The following is an 18,373-nucleotide window of genomic DNA, read 5'->3' on the forward strand; positions in this document are numbered from 1 at the left end:
ACACGGTTACTAGTTACTTCCTACGAACAAGGGACGGGACGTAGCCCACAGGTAAAGTGTCCGCTTGATGCTCGGTCGGTTTGGGATCGATCCCCATCGATGGTTCCATTGGGTTATTTGTTGTTCCAGCTAGACCGGTATATCAAGGCCGTGGCATGTGTTATCCTGTCGGTGGAATGGTGCATGTAAAAAAAACCTTAATACGAATGGAGAAATGTAGCGTGTTTCATCTCCAAGACTAGATGTCACAATTACCGAATGTTAGACATCAAATAGCCGATGATTAATAAATCAATGTGTTCTAGAGGTGTCGTTAAACAAAACAAACTTTAACTTTTCCAACAAATAACCTCAAAGGTACACACTCATAATCGACAGACAGAAAGACGTTAATGTTGATTTTTGTTTTACGATGGTTGAGCCCAAGAGCCGGTTTAAAGAGCCGCGGGGCCTGTAGCACAAATAACAGCGGGACCCCTTCCCAGGATATATATTTTGCAACCCTCAACGGGGAGAGGGGAAAAATGACCTGGGCAAAATAACTGTACACATCACCGCGAGGCCCCCGAAGCGCGGGGCCCGTAGCACGTGCTACAAGTGCTACTAGGATAAACCGGTTCTGTACAGCACGGAACATTGGTTCATCTCCAGAAAGGAAACCCTTAGAAATATTTATAAACGTACATTCATAGCTCGTATTATCTTTCAAAACTATTTAATAATCGAAAAAATCAAACAATCCCAACAATGCATTTTTTTTAATGGAAAGCATGTTAGTCAGCCAAACAAGTTATTTTATTTTAGACCTCCCAAAACAAAACCCCAACACAACCCCCCCTAAAAAAAACCCCAATCCAACCAAAAAAAACCCAACAACAAGTGCAAAACGCATTAAAAAACCCCAACAAAACAACACAAAAAACTAACCAGCCAACCAAAAAAAACCCCACAAAACATTTAATGGCACAATTTAGTTGGTTAAAATTTAATATTGTGCAATATTTGTGAGTGATTGAGAATATGGGACTGGCCAGATAAATTCCGTGAGAGTGAATAATATATCGATCTGTCTGTCTGTCCAGGATGGTTTAGCTGTTAGTGGGAATTGAGAGACAAGTCGGTACAGTGATTTTGTCTCCCTATTTAGCAGGTAAAAGGCACACTCTGGGTTAGATCCGGGACCGGCCCTAGGAACGTTGCGTTGCCATAACCAGTACCACCGACCCTGTATTGACAAAGACCAGAGTAGCATTGTAAAATCCGTGTTAAACTCTGTAAGTCAGTGGACCCAACAGGATATTGATATTGAAAAACTAGAAAAAAAAGTCGTATCGAAAATGTTCTGAATGACATCAATGACATTATGCTCAACGGCACACCTCAACAACAATGTACTGGTCGTAACGACGAAAAACGAGGGGATTCCCCTCACATTCCATATCCTGCTTTTCCATGAAACACTCACCTTAACCGTTGCTATAGTTCTTAAAAAAACTAAACCAACTATGCTGGACAAGGAAGTAACACTAAAATCTTGGGCTGAACTGGTTAAACGATTAGATCAGGTCATAGGTTTTAACGTGCTCATTCAGAGCAAGCTGTTTTAGCGCACGCCTCTCGTGGGCGCAGGTATCGGGCTTGGCCGGCTCCTCCGTCCAGGACAGAAAAAAGGGTTGTGGTGGGTGTGATAGGGGACCGCCCGCACTGGCAGGTGCAAGGGAGCACCAGCAGCCTGACCGGGGTCGGTAGCGGGCGGGGGTAGTTTTGGTGCTATTGAATTTTGAAAGTCCTGTAAGATTAAGTCAAAAAGGAAAGGTTGCGCAGTTTCTATGAAGAAAATTCGGCGCATTTTTGAACGGTTCGTCGAAATATAGTATAGTTTTTAGCTCAGTATGCCGACAGTAGTTCGTTTTAAACGATTGGCCCAAACACATTTAAAGAGACTTTCCCGAGTTTGCAGCCATTGTAAAATGTTTACGACTAACAGAATCGTTTTGGCGACTAAAATGACATATTAATTACAATACCTCTGTCTATATTTCCCATCTGTTTGATGTCGTCAACTGATGTTTGCAGCAGTCGTTTTTCATTCTACTTCGTAATATATACATTTTTCTTACATACGAAATTATTAATAGGTAAAATCCGGTTTGGGCTACCACTAACATTAGAAAGCCAACAAACATTTTGATTAAACAGATACTGATACTTAAACAAAGAAATATATTTGTTAACACAGTTTTAGTAATCAAAAAAGCTCTGTTAGTCAGAATCATCTTACAATGGAAGAAAACTCAAGGCAGTTCCTTTAGGTACTCGGTTCGCATCCCGGTACCGATTCCCACCCACGGCGAATTGTGACGACCCAGTGGGCAGATGTAAGACCACTACAGTTAAAGTTTGTTTTGTTTAACGACATCACTAGAGCACATTGATTTATTAATTAATCATCGGCTATTGGATGTCAAACATTTGAGAGGGCGGGATGTAGCCCAGTGGTAAAGCGCTCGCTCGACGCGCGGTCATTCTGGGATCGATCCCCGTCGGTGGGCCCATTGAGTTATTTCTCGTTCCAGCCAGTGCACCAATTAGTTATGAAAATCCCTGGAATAAAAACCATAAAAATGTGTCAGTATTATCATGACCTGTTATGGTTTTCAAACAACCGATAGAAAAAATGACAATAAATGACCTGTTGTAGATAGAAATATGAGATGTATTTACAAGTTTACTGCAAAACATATGTAATTTGAAACAGACTATAACACCCAGTTTGATATTGAACACACCTGAGACCACCCCTCTGTTTAGCTTAGTACTTGTGATTTCACCTGTCAGCTTTAATCAATATCAATCTGGGTGTTATAGTCTGTTTCAAATTACATATGTTTTGCAGTAAACTGGTAAATACATCTCATATTTCTATCTATAACAGGTCATTTATTGTCATTTTTTGTACAGGTTGTTTGAACACCACAACAGGTCATGATGATACTGACACATTTTTATGGTTTTTACTCCAGGGATTTTCATAACTAATATATAAGATTGGAAAATCACCTGAATATAATTTTGATTAGTACCTTTTAGTTGGATATTTTCTCTATGCATTATATTGTTTTCGACAACAATTCTGAAGGGAACTACCATTTACGCCAAGTGGCAACCCATTTCAATTTTAATCTTTTTGTGTTAATTACATAGTTATTTAACACAAATACATGTAAATATATCGAAATATTGCATTTGCAGTTTTGTAAATTAGACATAATGACGAAAGTCAATTGGAAAGTTGAAATACGGGGCAAGTGTCACTTGATACATGAATTAGTGAAATACGGGGAAAGTGTCACTTGATACATGGATTAGTGAAATACGGGGAAAGTGTCACTTGATACATGGATTAGTGAAATACGGGGCAAGTGTCACTTGATACATGGATTAGTGAAATACGGGGCAAATGTCACTTGATACATGGATTAGAACACATGTTACGCCTGACGTACGAAGGGTTGTAGGCTCGAACAATATATCTATGTAAGAATTAAAGTATTTCCATGGATGATAAATTAAAGCTTATGCTATATACCATATTGCCTGTGAGAAGTGTGTATAAAAGATATCTTAATGGTAATGGTATATGGTTATTTTAACACTTGATCGAGATAGGAGATACCGCCAAACAGATTATAGGTAGTACTAAACCAAATAACTTCCGGCTGGTTCGAGGTGCACCTAACTTTTGATTGAGAAGTTAACACCATAAGTCCTGTGATTGGTGATAAATGTGAGTGTGTTTGGTGTAAAAAAAATAGTTTAATCTGAGTAAAAAAAAAAATGCAATTTTATTTCATCTAGTACCACTGTGTCAAGTAGCCTTGTACTTGAAACATGTATGGGGTACCTGTAAAAAAAAGTACTCGAAATTTGTGCGGAACTAGGGTAGTCATAGACGCTACCCGTTATCTCAAAAATGAGCAGCCTGACCCCCAATTTTTTCTGATTCACTTTAAGGGTGAGGGGTGGTAATATTTATATCCGTGGCGTTTATGTCGATTCATACGCTGCAGGTAGGAGTTTTAGCCACATATGTTACTATTGTCGTCTATGGGATTTGATTTGATAGTATATACCCTAAAGGCATCTTGCCACTGAGTAAAATTAATAAGTATTTATGCCCACCCAGCATAAGCGTACGAGACGTGGGTCAAGGGAGTCAACTTACCCCCCCCCTCCCCTCCCCCGTGCTAGAGCAAATTTTCCTATTTGGGCAAAAACGACTAAAATGAGCTGTCTTAAAACGTTTTACTTTGTATATCCGTCATTCTACTGACAACTTAGTGGAGATTCATTTAGAAACACACACACATATATAGTGGAGATTCATTTAGAAACACACACACATATATAGTGGAGATTCATTTAGAAACACACACACATATATAGCTCTTTATGTAGTAACGTATGAATAAACGTTGTTAGACAACTTCGGGCACTTTCGTTCAATTCCGGCAAAATTCAGCCTGCCACCCTTACAAAAATGGGAGCCCGTACAACTATACCCCCCCCACCCCCCCCCCAAACAACCCCCGAAAGAGGCACCCCCCAAAAAAAGAAAAAAAGAAAAGACAACCCCAAAACAAACAAATAAACAAAGACCAAACAACTGACTATTGAGGGTCAAAAGAATATATATGGCAATCAACATCAATACAAGAATTCTAGAAAATTATCAATGAAATACAATTTAAAGAGGTGAAAGACAATGACGCATATTAACATAACATACCAAAATTTAAAACCACAAAGAGTGAAAAAGCAAACCCCAAAACGTTATATTCACACCATAAACACAGAGGTGACCACAGTAATCAAACGTTCAACACAAACGAACAAACATATTTGAAACCTGAGCTACATCCTTCCACAGGATTGAAAGGGGCTATCAAAAACTGAGTTACATCCTTCCACAGGATTGAAAGGGGTTCTCGAAAACTGAGCTTATATAGTAAAGATCGAAATGTTTGTTACAAATGCACACACGTTAAATGTCCTTAAGATTGACACGTATGAAGAGAATATAAACATTGACCAATATCTGAAAATGATCTATATATACAACAGTTTTATTTGATCTCCACTCTTAATGTGTTCCCGTTTCTTTTCAGACAATGTTTCCCGGACAACCTGGTGGAATCCGCCTTTCAGAAGGTATGTTCAAGCCAGTGCACCACGACTGGTATATAAAAGACCGTGGTATGTGCTATCCTGTATGTGGGATGATGCATATAAAATATCCCTTACTACTAATGGAAAACTGTATCTGGTTTATTGTAGGAAGTTTATCTAATATGTAGATAGGTACTGTTAAAGCTGTTACATCCTAAATATTATAAAGTTAATTTTGTTTTGTTTAACGACACCACTGGAACACAATCATTTATTAATCATCGGTTATTGGATGTCAACCATTTGGTAATTATGACATATAGTCTTAAAGACTACATTTTTCGATTAGTAACAAGGGATCTTTTATATGCACCATTCCACAGACAGGGTAGCACATACCACGGCCTTTGATATGACAGTCGTGGTGCACTCGCTGGAACAAGAAATAGCCCAATGGACGGGGATCGATCACAAACCGATCGCGCATCACGTGAATATTATAATGCAGAAACATATCGTCCCATTCCCAAGACTGGCATGCACTCATAAATCACCGTCAAAACAGTGATAGTATCAAACTCGAGTTCAGCCAGCGAACGTTTCGCTAACGTTCGCGAACTATTTTATTGGTTTCCGACGTGACGTGGCCATTTGGTTTGCCGTAAAGAGCATAAACCAGTCAAGCGGTCGGTTTTCAGCTCTGTCTGACTGAACTCAGCCCAGATGTTCGCAAAAGGTGTGTGTATATCCTACCACACCGATGTCCCCTGACTTGTTTCTGTTGTGAGATTGTGGCCATCCTAGCTATTTAGCACAATTTTCTGCTAATAAATAATGAATAGCGACCCGCTAAAACTGACGTATAACTGAACAGCTGAATTTGCAGATAACTCAAACATATGCATTGTGTTATCTCACATCTTAAATACCATTCTAACTTAGAAATGCATTATACTAAGTTAACACTCCGTTTTCCGTCTCTCTGACTCTCTCTCCCACCCCCTACCCCCCTCTCTCTCTCTCTCTCTCTCTCTCTCTCTCTCTCTCTCTCTCTCTCTCTCTCCTCTCTCTCTCCCACTCTCTCCCTCTCCCTCTCTCTCCCTCCCCCCCCTCTCTCTCTCTCTCTCTCTCTTCCTATCTCCCCCTCTCTCTCTCTCCCTCTCTCTCACTCCCTCTCTCTCTTCCTCTCTCTCTCCCCCTCTCTCCCTCCCCCCTCTCTCTCTCTCTGTCTGTCTGTCTGTCTGTCTGTCTCTCTCTCTCTCTCTCTCTCGCCCTCTCTCCTCCTCTCTCTCCCTCCCTCTCCCCCCCCTCTCTCTCTCTCTCTCTCTCTTCCTCTCTCTCTCCCACTCTCTCCCTCCCTCTCTCCTCTCTCCCCGTCCCCTCTCTCTCTCTCTCTCTCCTATCTCTCTCTCTTCCTATCTCCCCCTCTCTCTCTCTCTCCCTCTCTCTCTCTCCCTCTCTCTCTTCCTCTCTCTCTCCCCCTCTCTCCCTCCCCCCTCTCTCTCTCTCTGTCTGTCTGTCTGTCTGTCTGTCTCTCTCTCTCTCTCTCTCTCGCCACTCTCTCCTCCTCTCTCTCCCTCCCTCTCCCCCCCTCTCTCTCTCTCTCTCCTCTTCCTCTCTCTCTCCCACTCTCTCCCTCTCCCTCTCTCTCCCTCCCCTCTCTCTCTCTCTCTCTCTCTCTTCCTATCTCCCCCTCTCTCTCTCTCCCTCTCTCTCACTCCCTCTCTCTCTTCCTCTCTCTCTCCCCCTTCTCTCTCCTCCCCCCCTCTCTCTCTCTCTGTCTGTCTGTCTGTCTGTCTGTCTCTCTCTCTCTCTCTCTCTCTCTCTCGCCCTCTCTCCTCCTCTCTCTCCCTCCCTCTCCCCCCCCTCTCTCTCTCTCTCTCTCTCTGACGGCCCGTGTCAAAGCGGGATTTAGCTCAGTTGGTTGAGTGCTCGCTTAAGGTTCTTGCGTCGCACGATCGAACCACCTCTGTGGATCCGTTCAACTCGTTGGTTTTTTCTCGTTCCAACCAGTGCACCACAAATGGTCAAAAGCCGTGGAATGTGCTTTTCTGCCTGTGAGAAAGTGCATATAAAAGTTCCCTTGAGGGAAAACGTAGCGGATTACCAAATGTTTGACATCCAATAGCCGATGATTAATTAATCAACGTGCTCTTGTGGTGTCGTTAAACAAAAACAAACTTTAACTGACGGACCTGTCCTGTCGACAGTGAACAATGATGTTGTGGATTCCTCTATTTTGAAGACTTGATAGGATAGGAACCTTGTTGTAGTGAACGAGACTGCACACTCGGTTCGAGAACATTATGATTTCCATATTGCCGAGTTATTTATGCACATATTGTGAGTGTGATCGCTTGATTTGTATTGATTTATCACAAATAAAGGTAAACACGGAGAAATGTGGAACTGTAACATTGAGATGGCTCCTTTAATTGATTTAATTTGATTTCTTTTGCAGCCTGTTACCAAGCAATTCGAGGTAAAGCCTGATCCAGAAGAATCTTCTAACATAACCACTACCATGGCAACGACAAATGAGACAGGTATATTATTATTATTATTATTATTATTATTGGTGTTGTTATTGCTGTAGCCGTGTCCTTTCTTTGGACGTGTTTCATGTTTAAGAAGACTTCTATCAGATAATTACTTTACAACTCTCTCTTTCCTCTACTGAAACGGGATTTAGCTCAATCGCACGATCGAACCACATCGGTGGATCCATTCAGCGGATTTTTTTCTCATTCCAGCCAGTGCACCACAACTGTGCAAGGGCCGTGGTATGTGGTAACCTGTCTATGGGAAAGTGCATATAAAAGATCCCTTGCTGCATTAGGAAAAATGTAGCGGGTTTCCTTTGATGACTACGAGTCAAAATTACCAAATGTTTGATATCCAATAGCCGATGATTAATTAATGTGCTCCAGTGGTGTCGTTAAACAAAACAAACTTTTTAGTTTCCTGTACTGGCCACCGCAGTACTAATTCACCACCACTACGACAAAAACAACAGCAGCAACAGCAATGATAACAATAACAGCAAGAAACAATGACACTAACAACAACTCTTACAAAATTTAACAGCAACATTACCAGTTACAACTATAGCAGCGGCTGCAACAGCATAACTAACAACAACACAACACAAGTTTGTTTTGTTCAACGACACGACTAGAGCACATTGATTTATTAATCATCGGCTATTGATGTCAAACATGTGGTAATATTGACACATAGTCTTAGAGAGGAAACCTGCTACATTTTTCCATTAGTAACAAGGGTCTTTTATATTCACCATCCCATAGACAGGATAACATATACCGCGACCTTTGATATACCAGTCCTGGTGCACTGGCTGGAAAGAGAAATAGCTCAATGGGCCCACCGACAGGAATCGATCATAGACCGACCGCACATCAGACGAGCACTTTGCCACTGAGCTACACCCCGCGCCTTAATAGTAACACAACAACACGTACAACAATACAAACAACAACAACAATAACAACAAATAACCAAAAAAAACCCACAACAGCAACAAAACACAAAACAAAACAAAGAACAAAGAAATAAATGACATTGTTTGTTTTGTGTTCAGTTAAAGTCGAGAAGCAGTACGAGTCGAGGACGGTGAAGGTTCCAGGAATGAACGTGCTGGGTCTGGTGGTTTTCTCCATCGCGTTAGGCATCATCCTCGGCAAGATGGGAGAGAAGGGGAAGCCCCTGAAGGACCTGTTCGACTGCCTGTGCGAGGCCACCATGAAACTTGTCCACATCGTGATCTGGTCAGTACTGTTGGCTGTGTTTAGAGAAGGCGGAAGATTTACACTTAGCGTTTATATACCCACGATTTTATGTCATGAAAAAACAATGATGATTCTCTAATTATTAAAACTGATACACGACGGGCTACGTTTAGTGCCATCTAAAGTTGTACGAGTCCAGGGATATATCATATTTGCATTCCCCGGTCTATAACTGAACCATTAGTAGAAAAGAATGCCAATCATATTTAAACTACGGCTATTTAGATGGTTCTATAAAGTTTCTTTGTTTCTTTGCCTTGTTTTTGTATGTTTTAAAGACCTTTCTGGACGTAATGATGTTTGTAATATTTAGATATTATTTTGAATGTAGAACATTTAGATGTAATATGGTTTGCTTTCTACTTTGGGTATTTTCCTATTGATGTGATGTGTTCTATAATGTTCAAAATAAGTAGGGGATATTCAAATATAACACAATATAACAGAGATGTATTAATTTTTTTTGCAATATTAATTAATGATAAAACATAAGCACTCATGTGACAAGGGATTGGCATTAAAGATTATAGCCAGAATGGTGATGTAAGTCCGGAAGACATTGATAGACAACAGGGGTGGTGCGTGTCAATTTGACGTTTTCAATATTTGCACTTGGAACAGGTAAAACCTCCGCGGTTCGCCAAGCACGCTCGAATCCGACGTGGCATGCTGCTGATAAACGTCCAGTAACATTTTGGGGGATCCTATCTCATTCCTCTTGGAGAGCGGCGCCTAATTCAGCCAAGTTGTTTGGCTGACGTTGACGTTCTCGGAGACGTCCTCCAATGATGTCCCACATTTACAGTAGTACAGCCCAGTGGCCTTCCCAAGAACAATATGCAGCTGGGTTCTGGTAGTCATGGTGATGCCACCTCACACCATAACGGACCCTCCTCCAAATCAGTCATGAGGACGAACGTTGAGTGCGCGTGGGACGTCGCCAGACACGCTGTCGTCGGATCATGAAAATCTAGTGTGAATCTAGACTTGTCTGAAAACATTAACCGATCCCAACGCCGGTTAGCCCAATGTCTACAATGTGTATACATACCATTGACGTCTGGCAGCAATGTGTCTCACAGTCAAATGTGGGGTAACGTAGGGTCGACATGCGTGGATGTTACTTCTTTGCAGTCTGTGACGAATAGTCTGACCAGACACTGTAACGCCAGTTGTAACACTGAGTTCTCTTGCGATTTGATTGGCTAATGAAGCGGTCCTGAAAACATTTATGGTTTGTTGATATCGGGCACATGATCGGCTAATAACTGATTATGACACATTAAGTCTTGGGGCAACAATTCACTGGGTGGTGCCAACTTGGAGCATGCCTACAGCCCTGAGACGTTCCTGACATTAGAGAGGTAGCATGGTTGAAAGGTTACACAATGTTGTAAAGAATGTGACACCAAGGTTATGATTTAATGTTCCAGTAACAAGAAAAATATTGCCACGGTGTGCACACAACGTCACGTGCTTCTCGATCAAAACAATGGTGCGTTTTTTTCATGCTCTTTGAGTAGGAACATTAACGCACATTGTTCACTTATTTTGTGTTTTGTATCTCATTTCATTCTATAATTATTGATATTTGAAATGGAATATCCCCTACTTATTTTTTCTAGGTATTCTCCTATGGGTGTGATGTTCTATTTCTAGGTATTCTCCTATGGGTGTGATGTTCTATTTCTAGGTATTTTCCTATGGGTGTGATGTTCTATTTCTAGATATTCTCCTATGGTTGTGATGTCTATTTCTAGGTATTCTCCTCTAGGTGTGATGGTCTATTTCTAGGTATTCTCCTATGGGTGTGATGTTCTATTTCTAGGTATTCTGATATGGGTGTGATGTTTATTTCTAGGTATTCTCCTATGGGTGTGATGTTCTATTTCTAGGTATTCTCCTATGGGTGTGATGTTCTATTTCTAGGTATTCTGATATGGGTGTGATGTTTATTTCTAGGTATTCTCCTATGGGTGTGATGTTCTATTTCTAGGTATTCTCCTATGGGTGTGATGTTCTATTTCTATGTATTCATCTATGGGTGTGATGTTTATTTCTATGTATTCTCCTATGGGTGTGATGTCTATTTCTAGGTATTCTCCTATGGGTGTGATGTCTATTTCTAGGTATTCTTCTATGGGTGTGATGTCTATTTCTAGGTATTCTTCTATGGGTGTGATGTCTATTTCTAGGTATTCTCCTATGGGTGTGATGTTCAATTTCTATGTATTCTCCTATGGGTGTGATGTCTATTTCTAGGTATTCTTCTATGGGTGTGATGTTCTATTTCTAGGTATTCTCCTATGGGTGTGATGTTTATTTCTATGTATTCTTCTATGGGTGTGATGTCTATTTCTAGGTATTCTCCTATGGGTGTGATGTCTATTTCTAGGTATTCTCCTATGGGTGTGATGTTTATTTCTAGGTATTCTCCTCTGGGTGTGATGTTTATTTCTAGGTATTCTTCTATGGGTGTGATGTTTATTTCTATGTATTCTCCTATGGGTGTGATGTCTATTTCTAGGTATTCTCCTATGGGTGTGATGTTTATTTCTATGTATTCTCCTATGGGTGTGATGTCTATTTCTAGGTATTCTCCTCTGGGTGTGATGTCTATTTCTAGGTATTCTCCTATGGGTGTGATGTCTATTTCTAGGTATTCTCCTCTGGGTGTGATGTCTATTTCTAGGTATTCTCCTATGGGTGTGATGTCTATTTCTAGGTATTCTCCTCTGGGTGTGATGTCTATTTCTAGGTATTCTTCTATGGGTGTGATGTCTATTTCTAGGTATTCTCCTATGGGTGTGATGTTCTATTTCTAGGTATTCTCCTATGGGTGTGATGTTTATTTCTAGGTATTCTCCTATGGGTGTGATGTTTATTTCTAGGTATTCTCCTATGGGTGTGATGTTCTATTTCTAGGTATTCTTCTATGGGTGTGATGTTTATTTCTATGTATTCTCCTATGGGTGTGATGTCTATTTCTAGGTATTCTCCTATGGGTGTGATGTTTATTTCTATGTATTCTCCTATGGGTGTGATGTCTATTTCTAGGTATTCTCCTCTGGGTGTGATGTCTATTTCTAGGTATTCTCCTATGGGTGTGATGTCTATTTCTAGGTATTCTCCTCTGGGTGTGATGTCTATTTCTAGGTATTCTTCTATGGGTGTGATGTCTATTTCTAGGTATTCTCCTATGGGTGTGATGTTCTATTTCTAGGTATTCTTCTATGGGTGTGATGTCTATTTCTAGGTATTCTCCTATGGGTGTGATGTTCAATTTCTAGGTATTCTCCTATGGGTGTGATGTTTATTTCTAGGTATTCTCCTATGGGTGTGATGTTCTATTTCTAGGTATTCTCCTATGGGTGTGATGTCTATTTCTAGGTATTCTCCTCTGGGTGTGATGGTCTATTTCTATGTATTCTCCTATGGGTGTGATGTCTAGTTTTAGGTATTCTCCTATGGGTGTGATGTTCTATTTTAGGTATTCTCCTATGGGTGTGAATTCTATGGGTATGATGTTCTATTTTTAGGTATTCTCCTATGGGTGTGATGTCTATTTCTAGGTATTCTCCTATGGGTGTGATGTTCTATTTATAGGTATTCTCCTATGGGTGTGATGTTCTATTTCTAGGTATTCTCCTATGGGTGTGATGTTCTATTTCTAGGTATTCTCCTATGAGTGTGAATTCTATGGGTATGATGTTCTATTTCTAGGTATTCTCCTGTGGGTGTGATGTTCTATTTCTAGGTATTCTCCTATGGGTGTGATGTTGTATTTCTAGGTATTCTCCTATGGGTGTGAATTCTATGGGAATGATGTTCTATTTCTAGGTATTCTCCTGTGGGTGTGATGTCTATTTCTAGGTATTCTCCTATGGGTGTGATGTTCTATTTCTGGGTATTCTCCTATGGGTGTGAATTCTATGGGTATGATGTTCTATTTCTAGGTATTCTCCTATGGGTGTGTTGTTCTATTTTTAGGTATTCTCCTATAGATGTGAATTCTATGGGTATGTTGTTCTATTTCTAGGTATTCTCCTGTGGGTATGTTGTTCTATTTTTAGGTATTCTCCTATCGGAGTGATGTTCTATTTCTAGGTATTCTCCTATCGGAGTGATGTTCCTGGTCGCGGCCAAGGTGGTTGAGATGGAGGACATCGAACGGACGTTCAAACAGCTCCTCTTCTACATGATCACCATCATGTGTGGTCTGATTGCACACGGCTTCATCACCCTGCCCATCATATACGCCGTCATAGTGAGGAAAAACCCGTACAAATACCTGCTGGGAGTCTTGCAGGCCTTACTCACCGCGATTGGGACGTCGTCCAGGTACAGCATACTTTAAACATAATGCTAGGTTAAGACTACCAACTGTCACGACAGAGTTTTTCAACTCGACAGTTGCGTTGTAACTCTCCCTCCCCCCCACGCTCGACATGAGACTGGTGCGCTCAGATTAATAACTACCAGGTCGTAGGAGTTGTAGGAGAATCGAGTTGTAAGAGTTGTCAGACTAGCAACGGGACAGTCGTTCAAATGAGGTCGGTGTGTTGGCCAACTCCACCGTGACGGTTGGTAGTCTATGCCCGACATTAGTCTCCACATCACGTGACGTATTTTACTAAACGTCGTCTAGATACAGGATTCTTTAAACCTTAGTCCTAAATAGTAATTCGATTGTTTGTTATTAATATTCATATTTTCGACTGTAATTGTAACGAATCTGCTGAATAACAAGGAAATAAGTAAATATTGAACATAAATATATATATTGGTGTAAACCTTTAATTCGCTTTCCAGCAAGTATACCATGACTGGTATATCAAATGCCGTGGTATGTGCTAACCTTCCTTTGGGATAGTGCATATAAAATATCTCTTGCTACTAATGGAAAAATGTAGTGGATTTCCTTTCTAAGACTATATGACAGAATGACCAAATGTTTGACATCCAATAGCCGATGATTAATAAATCAATGTGCTCAAATGGTGTCGTTAAACAAAGTCAAAACGTTACCTTTAATTGATTCGCAAAAGCGGGGACCATTCGTTGGTGAACATTTGGCTTATCGTCCAGTACTATATGAAGCAAATTCATAATATTCTGCTGGATTCTGTTTTATACAGAGGTACGACTTTCAATACAGCAACAGTATGGTAGTTTTAATTTATGGATACTAAAGGTTCATAGACTGGATGCTTCGCGTGCGTGTGGTCCGACTGATGTGGTATCTACACCGTATATAATTATTTCATTGACGCTGGCCGCATGCGTCTGTGGTATCTACACCGTATATAATTATTTCATTGCAGCTGGCCGCATGCGTCTGTGGTATCTACACCATATATAATTATTTCATTGCCGCTGGACGCATGTGGTCCGTCTGTGGTATCTACACCGTATATAATTATTTCATTGCCGCTGGCCGCATGTGGTCCGTCTGTGGTATCTACACCGTATATAATTATTTCATTGCCGCTGGCCGCATGCGTCTGTGGTATCCACACCATATATAATTATTTCATTGCCGCTGGCCGCATGTGGTCCGTCTGTGGTATCTACACCGTATATAATTATTTCATTGCCGTTGGCCGCATGCGTCTGTGGTATCCACACCATATATAATTATTTCATTGCCGCTGGCCGCATGTGGTCCGTCTGTGGTATCTACACCATATATAATTATTTCATTGCCGTTGGCCGCATGCGTCTGTGGTATCCACACCATATATAATTATTTCATTGCCGAGGGCCGCATGCGTTTTGCCAGACGCACGCATGTGCCGCAACCATAGATATGAGCCTTAACTGTATTACCAGGTGTAAGTTTGGTCTTTTTGTGCCACTTTGGTCCAATGACTGTGGACCGGTGAAATAAAATGTTTTTTTTTCTGTGATATGCTAACATACTGTAACACAACTACGACCTATATTGCACCAAATAACCGAAATACCCCAATACCAACCAACATACAATGAAATAGCTGCGTCATGATCTTTCTTTTCTTTTTTTACACTGTATTATTGTCAAATTTGGAAGATGATATTCTCTACTAACTCGAAATAACATCTCATTGCACGTGGCACTATTCAGCGCTATCTCGTATTATTTGACGTAGACGGGGTCATGAATCTGGTCACCCATGTCAAATCAGTGACTCAATCACTGAAACACACAGGCTTTTATATTGGAGGGGCATGCGCAGACAATTATGCAGGTTTGGAGTCCAGTCTGTAGCGAGCGAACTTTCTAAACGGGGATCAAATCATGCTGCTCCAGAAATCATATTTAGAAAAGAAGAAAATTCGTTTTGAGCAGGGTGGGGGATATGCTCCGAAACACCCCCTTACTCACACACGTGCGGATCCGAGATTATTTGCAAGGGGGTCTACAAGTGACATACAGCTACTTAAATGGAAGTTGTCCGTTAGCGGTATATGTACTTTAAAATAAGTACACGGCATTTGTTTTCGACATTTGTTTTCGTCATGAGCATGGGGGTCCAGATCCCCCCCCCCCCCCCCCCCCCCCGCACCTGTATCCGCGTCTGACTGCTTATGAATCTGTTGGGTCACACTTTTACGGGGGTTGTCAAATACGGGAGAAAAATTTAATCATTTCAAACTTAATTTATTACTTTATTTAAATTGTTTAAAACGAAACATTTAGTAGATGCTGATGGGATGGCAAGATGAGTGAATTACATGGCGGACAGGCTATAGTACGAGACGTATATCATATATAGCACACCGCCGTATAGTCCAAACGCCGAAAGGGGGAAACCTCTGACGTGGACCACGGGACACGCCCCAGTTTCGGCGGTTCTGTTTACAAATCATATGACAAAGATGTAATAGGAGGGGCATTACAAACTGTCAATGGGCGTGGCGACCTACTTGATATGAAACACTGTCAAACTCTGAACGTGCGCTGTGACCTATGTGCACAGACTAGAATCTGGAGGACACTGTTTTGAAGTTACGGTCTCTGGTTATTATATTATAACATCGTTTACCAACGCGAAATACAAGCTCAAATGCACTTTTAAAAACACTCGTGTGTGTTCGCTATAATTGACGGAGATCGTCAAAAGTACCGTATAAGCTCAATTCGTCGCCTGTGCTGCCATTGCCGGGAGCAAAACTGAGGTTCGGTATGGTCATGTCCGGCGTGGTGTAGGACATGAATGTTGCAACGCTTTAATGTCAAACTCATGTTCACCCCCCCCCCCCCACACACACACACCCCAAAAAAAGAAAAAAAAAGAAGAGAGAAAACCTCCACACCCCAAACCCCAAAGAAAACACATAAAAACACACACACACAAACCCCTAAACATCAACAAGAACGAGAATTAAACCCCCCAAATCTCGCCACCCACCCCCCAAAACAAACCCAAAAGCAGCAACAACAACCAACAAAAAAAAAAAAAAAAAAAAAGGAGAAGAAAAAAGAGCAAGAACCACCAACCAAAGACAAATATGTCATAATTCTAGAATATTAAACGACCTTCCATTTCGTATCATGTTTATATCCCGAGTGAAACAATTGTCACTTGTTACGAGCTTTAGCAAGTGACAAATGAAAATTATTTCACGAGGGTAATCCTGGCGTGTGTGTGAAGGCCAGTGTAGTCCCACAGTCTGGCGTGTGTGTCAAGCCAAGCGTAGTCCCACCGCCTGGCGTGTGTGTCAAGCCAAGCGTAGTCCCACCGCCTGGCGTGTGTGTCAAAGCCAGCGTAGTCCCACCGCCTGGCGTGTGTGTGAAGGCCAGCGTAGTCCCACCGCCTGGCGTGTGTGTCAAGGCCAGCGTAGTCCCACCGCCTGGCGTGTGTGTGAAGGCCAGCGTAGTCCCACCGCCTGGCGTGTGTGTCAAGGCCAGCGTAGTCCCACCGCCTGGCGTGTGTGTGAAGACCAGCGTAGTCCCACCGCCTGGCGTGTGTGTCAAGGCCAGCGTAGTCCCACCGCCTGGCGTGTGTGTCAAGGCCAGCGTAGTCCCACCGCCTGGCGTGTGTGTGAAGACCAGCGTAGTCCCACCGCCTGGCGTGTGTGTCAAGGCAAGCGTAGTCCCACCGCCTGGCGTGTGTGTGAAGACCAGCGTAGTCCCACCGCCTGGCGTGTGTGTCAAGGCCAGCGTAGTCCCACCGCCTGGCGTGTGTGTGAAGACCAACGTAGTCGCACCGCCTGGCGTGTGTGTCAAGGCCAGCGTAGTCCCACCGCCTGGCGTGTGTGTCAAGGCCAGCGTAGTCCCACCGCCTGGCGTGTGTGTGAAGACCAGCGTAGTCCCACCGCCTGGCGTGTGTGTCAAGGCCAGCGTAGTCCCACCGCCTGGCGTGTGTGTCAAGGCCAGCGTAGTCCCACCGCCTGGCGTGTGTGTGAAGGCCAGCGTAGTCCCACCGCCTGGCGTGTGTGTCAAGGCCAGCGTAGTCCCACCGCCTGGCGTGTGTGTCAAGGCAAGCGTAGTCCCACCGCCTGGCGTGTGTGTCAAGGCAAGCGTAGTCCCACCGCCTGGCGTGTGTGTCAAGGCAAGCGTAGTCCCACCGCCTGGCGTGTGTGTGAAGACCAGCGTAGTCCCACCGCCTGGCGTGTGTGTCAAGGCCAGTGTAGTCCCACCGCCTGGCGTGTGTGTCAAGGCCAGCGTGATTGAATACTAACCTTCTACTTCTTTCTTTCTCTCTTTTGACGTATTCTCGTTCCAGTCTGGTAGAACCAATTCCACTTCCCTCTAGCTGTCCTGTCGGCTTAATCTCTTACTGGGACGAGACGTAGCCCAGTGGTAAAGCGCTCGCTTGATGCACGGCCGATTTGGGATCGATCTTCGTCGGCGGGCCCATTGTTTTTTTTTCACGTTCTGGCCAGTGCACCACTGGCCTGTCTGTGGGATGATGTATTGTTACTAATGGGGAAAATCTACAGGACTGGATGTGGGAGGGGCTACCAGCAACCAGCGTCCATTTTATTTTTCAGGGAACTATACCTATTGTCATTGATTGACCGTGAATCTAAACCATTAACATTTCAAAATCGTATCTCTGCACAAAGCAGAGTTAAAAGGAGAGTTTACTCGACACCTCAGTATATTAATTAAACAGCAGTTATTACATTAGCAGCCACCAAACATATGTATACCTTGTCAACCGTAGTCCTGCAATTTACACTCACATATGTATACCTTGTCAACCGTAGTCCTGCAGTTTACAGTCACATATGTATACCTTGTCAACCGTAGTCCTGCAGTTTACACTCACATATGTACACCTTGTCAACCGTAGTCCTGCAGTTTACACTCACATATGTACACCTTGTCAACCGTAGTCCTGCAGTTTACACTCACATATGTACACCTTGTCAACCGTAGTCCTGCAGTTTACACTCACATATGT

The 18,373-nt window shown here is 42.4% G+C and overlaps 1 protein-coding gene across 1 annotated transcript in view; it reads left to right on the forward strand.

Moving 5' to 3' along the window:
* The window catches only part of LOC121373937 (excitatory amino acid transporter 3-like), a 52,649-nt gene that overhangs the window by 18,325 nt on the left and 15,951 nt on the right, over positions 1–18,373 (forward strand). The window contains exons 3-6 of the mRNA XM_041500764.1: positions 5,169–5,211; positions 7,631–7,715; positions 8,771–8,957; positions 13,086–13,319. Of these exons, the coding sequence (XP_041356698.1) occupies positions 5,169–5,211; positions 7,631–7,715; positions 8,771–8,957; positions 13,086–13,319 (549 nt within the window). The remainder of the gene's footprint in view (positions 1–5,168; positions 5,212–7,630; positions 7,716–8,770; positions 8,958–13,085; positions 13,320–18,373) is intronic.

Source organism: Gigantopelta aegis, chromosome 6 (genome assembly GCF_016097555.1).
Source record: "Gigantopelta aegis isolate Gae_Host chromosome 6, Gae_host_genome, whole genome shotgun sequence".
In the NCBI taxonomy this organism is placed as follows: Eukaryota; Metazoa; Mollusca; class Gastropoda; order Neomphalida; family Peltospiridae; genus Gigantopelta; species Gigantopelta aegis.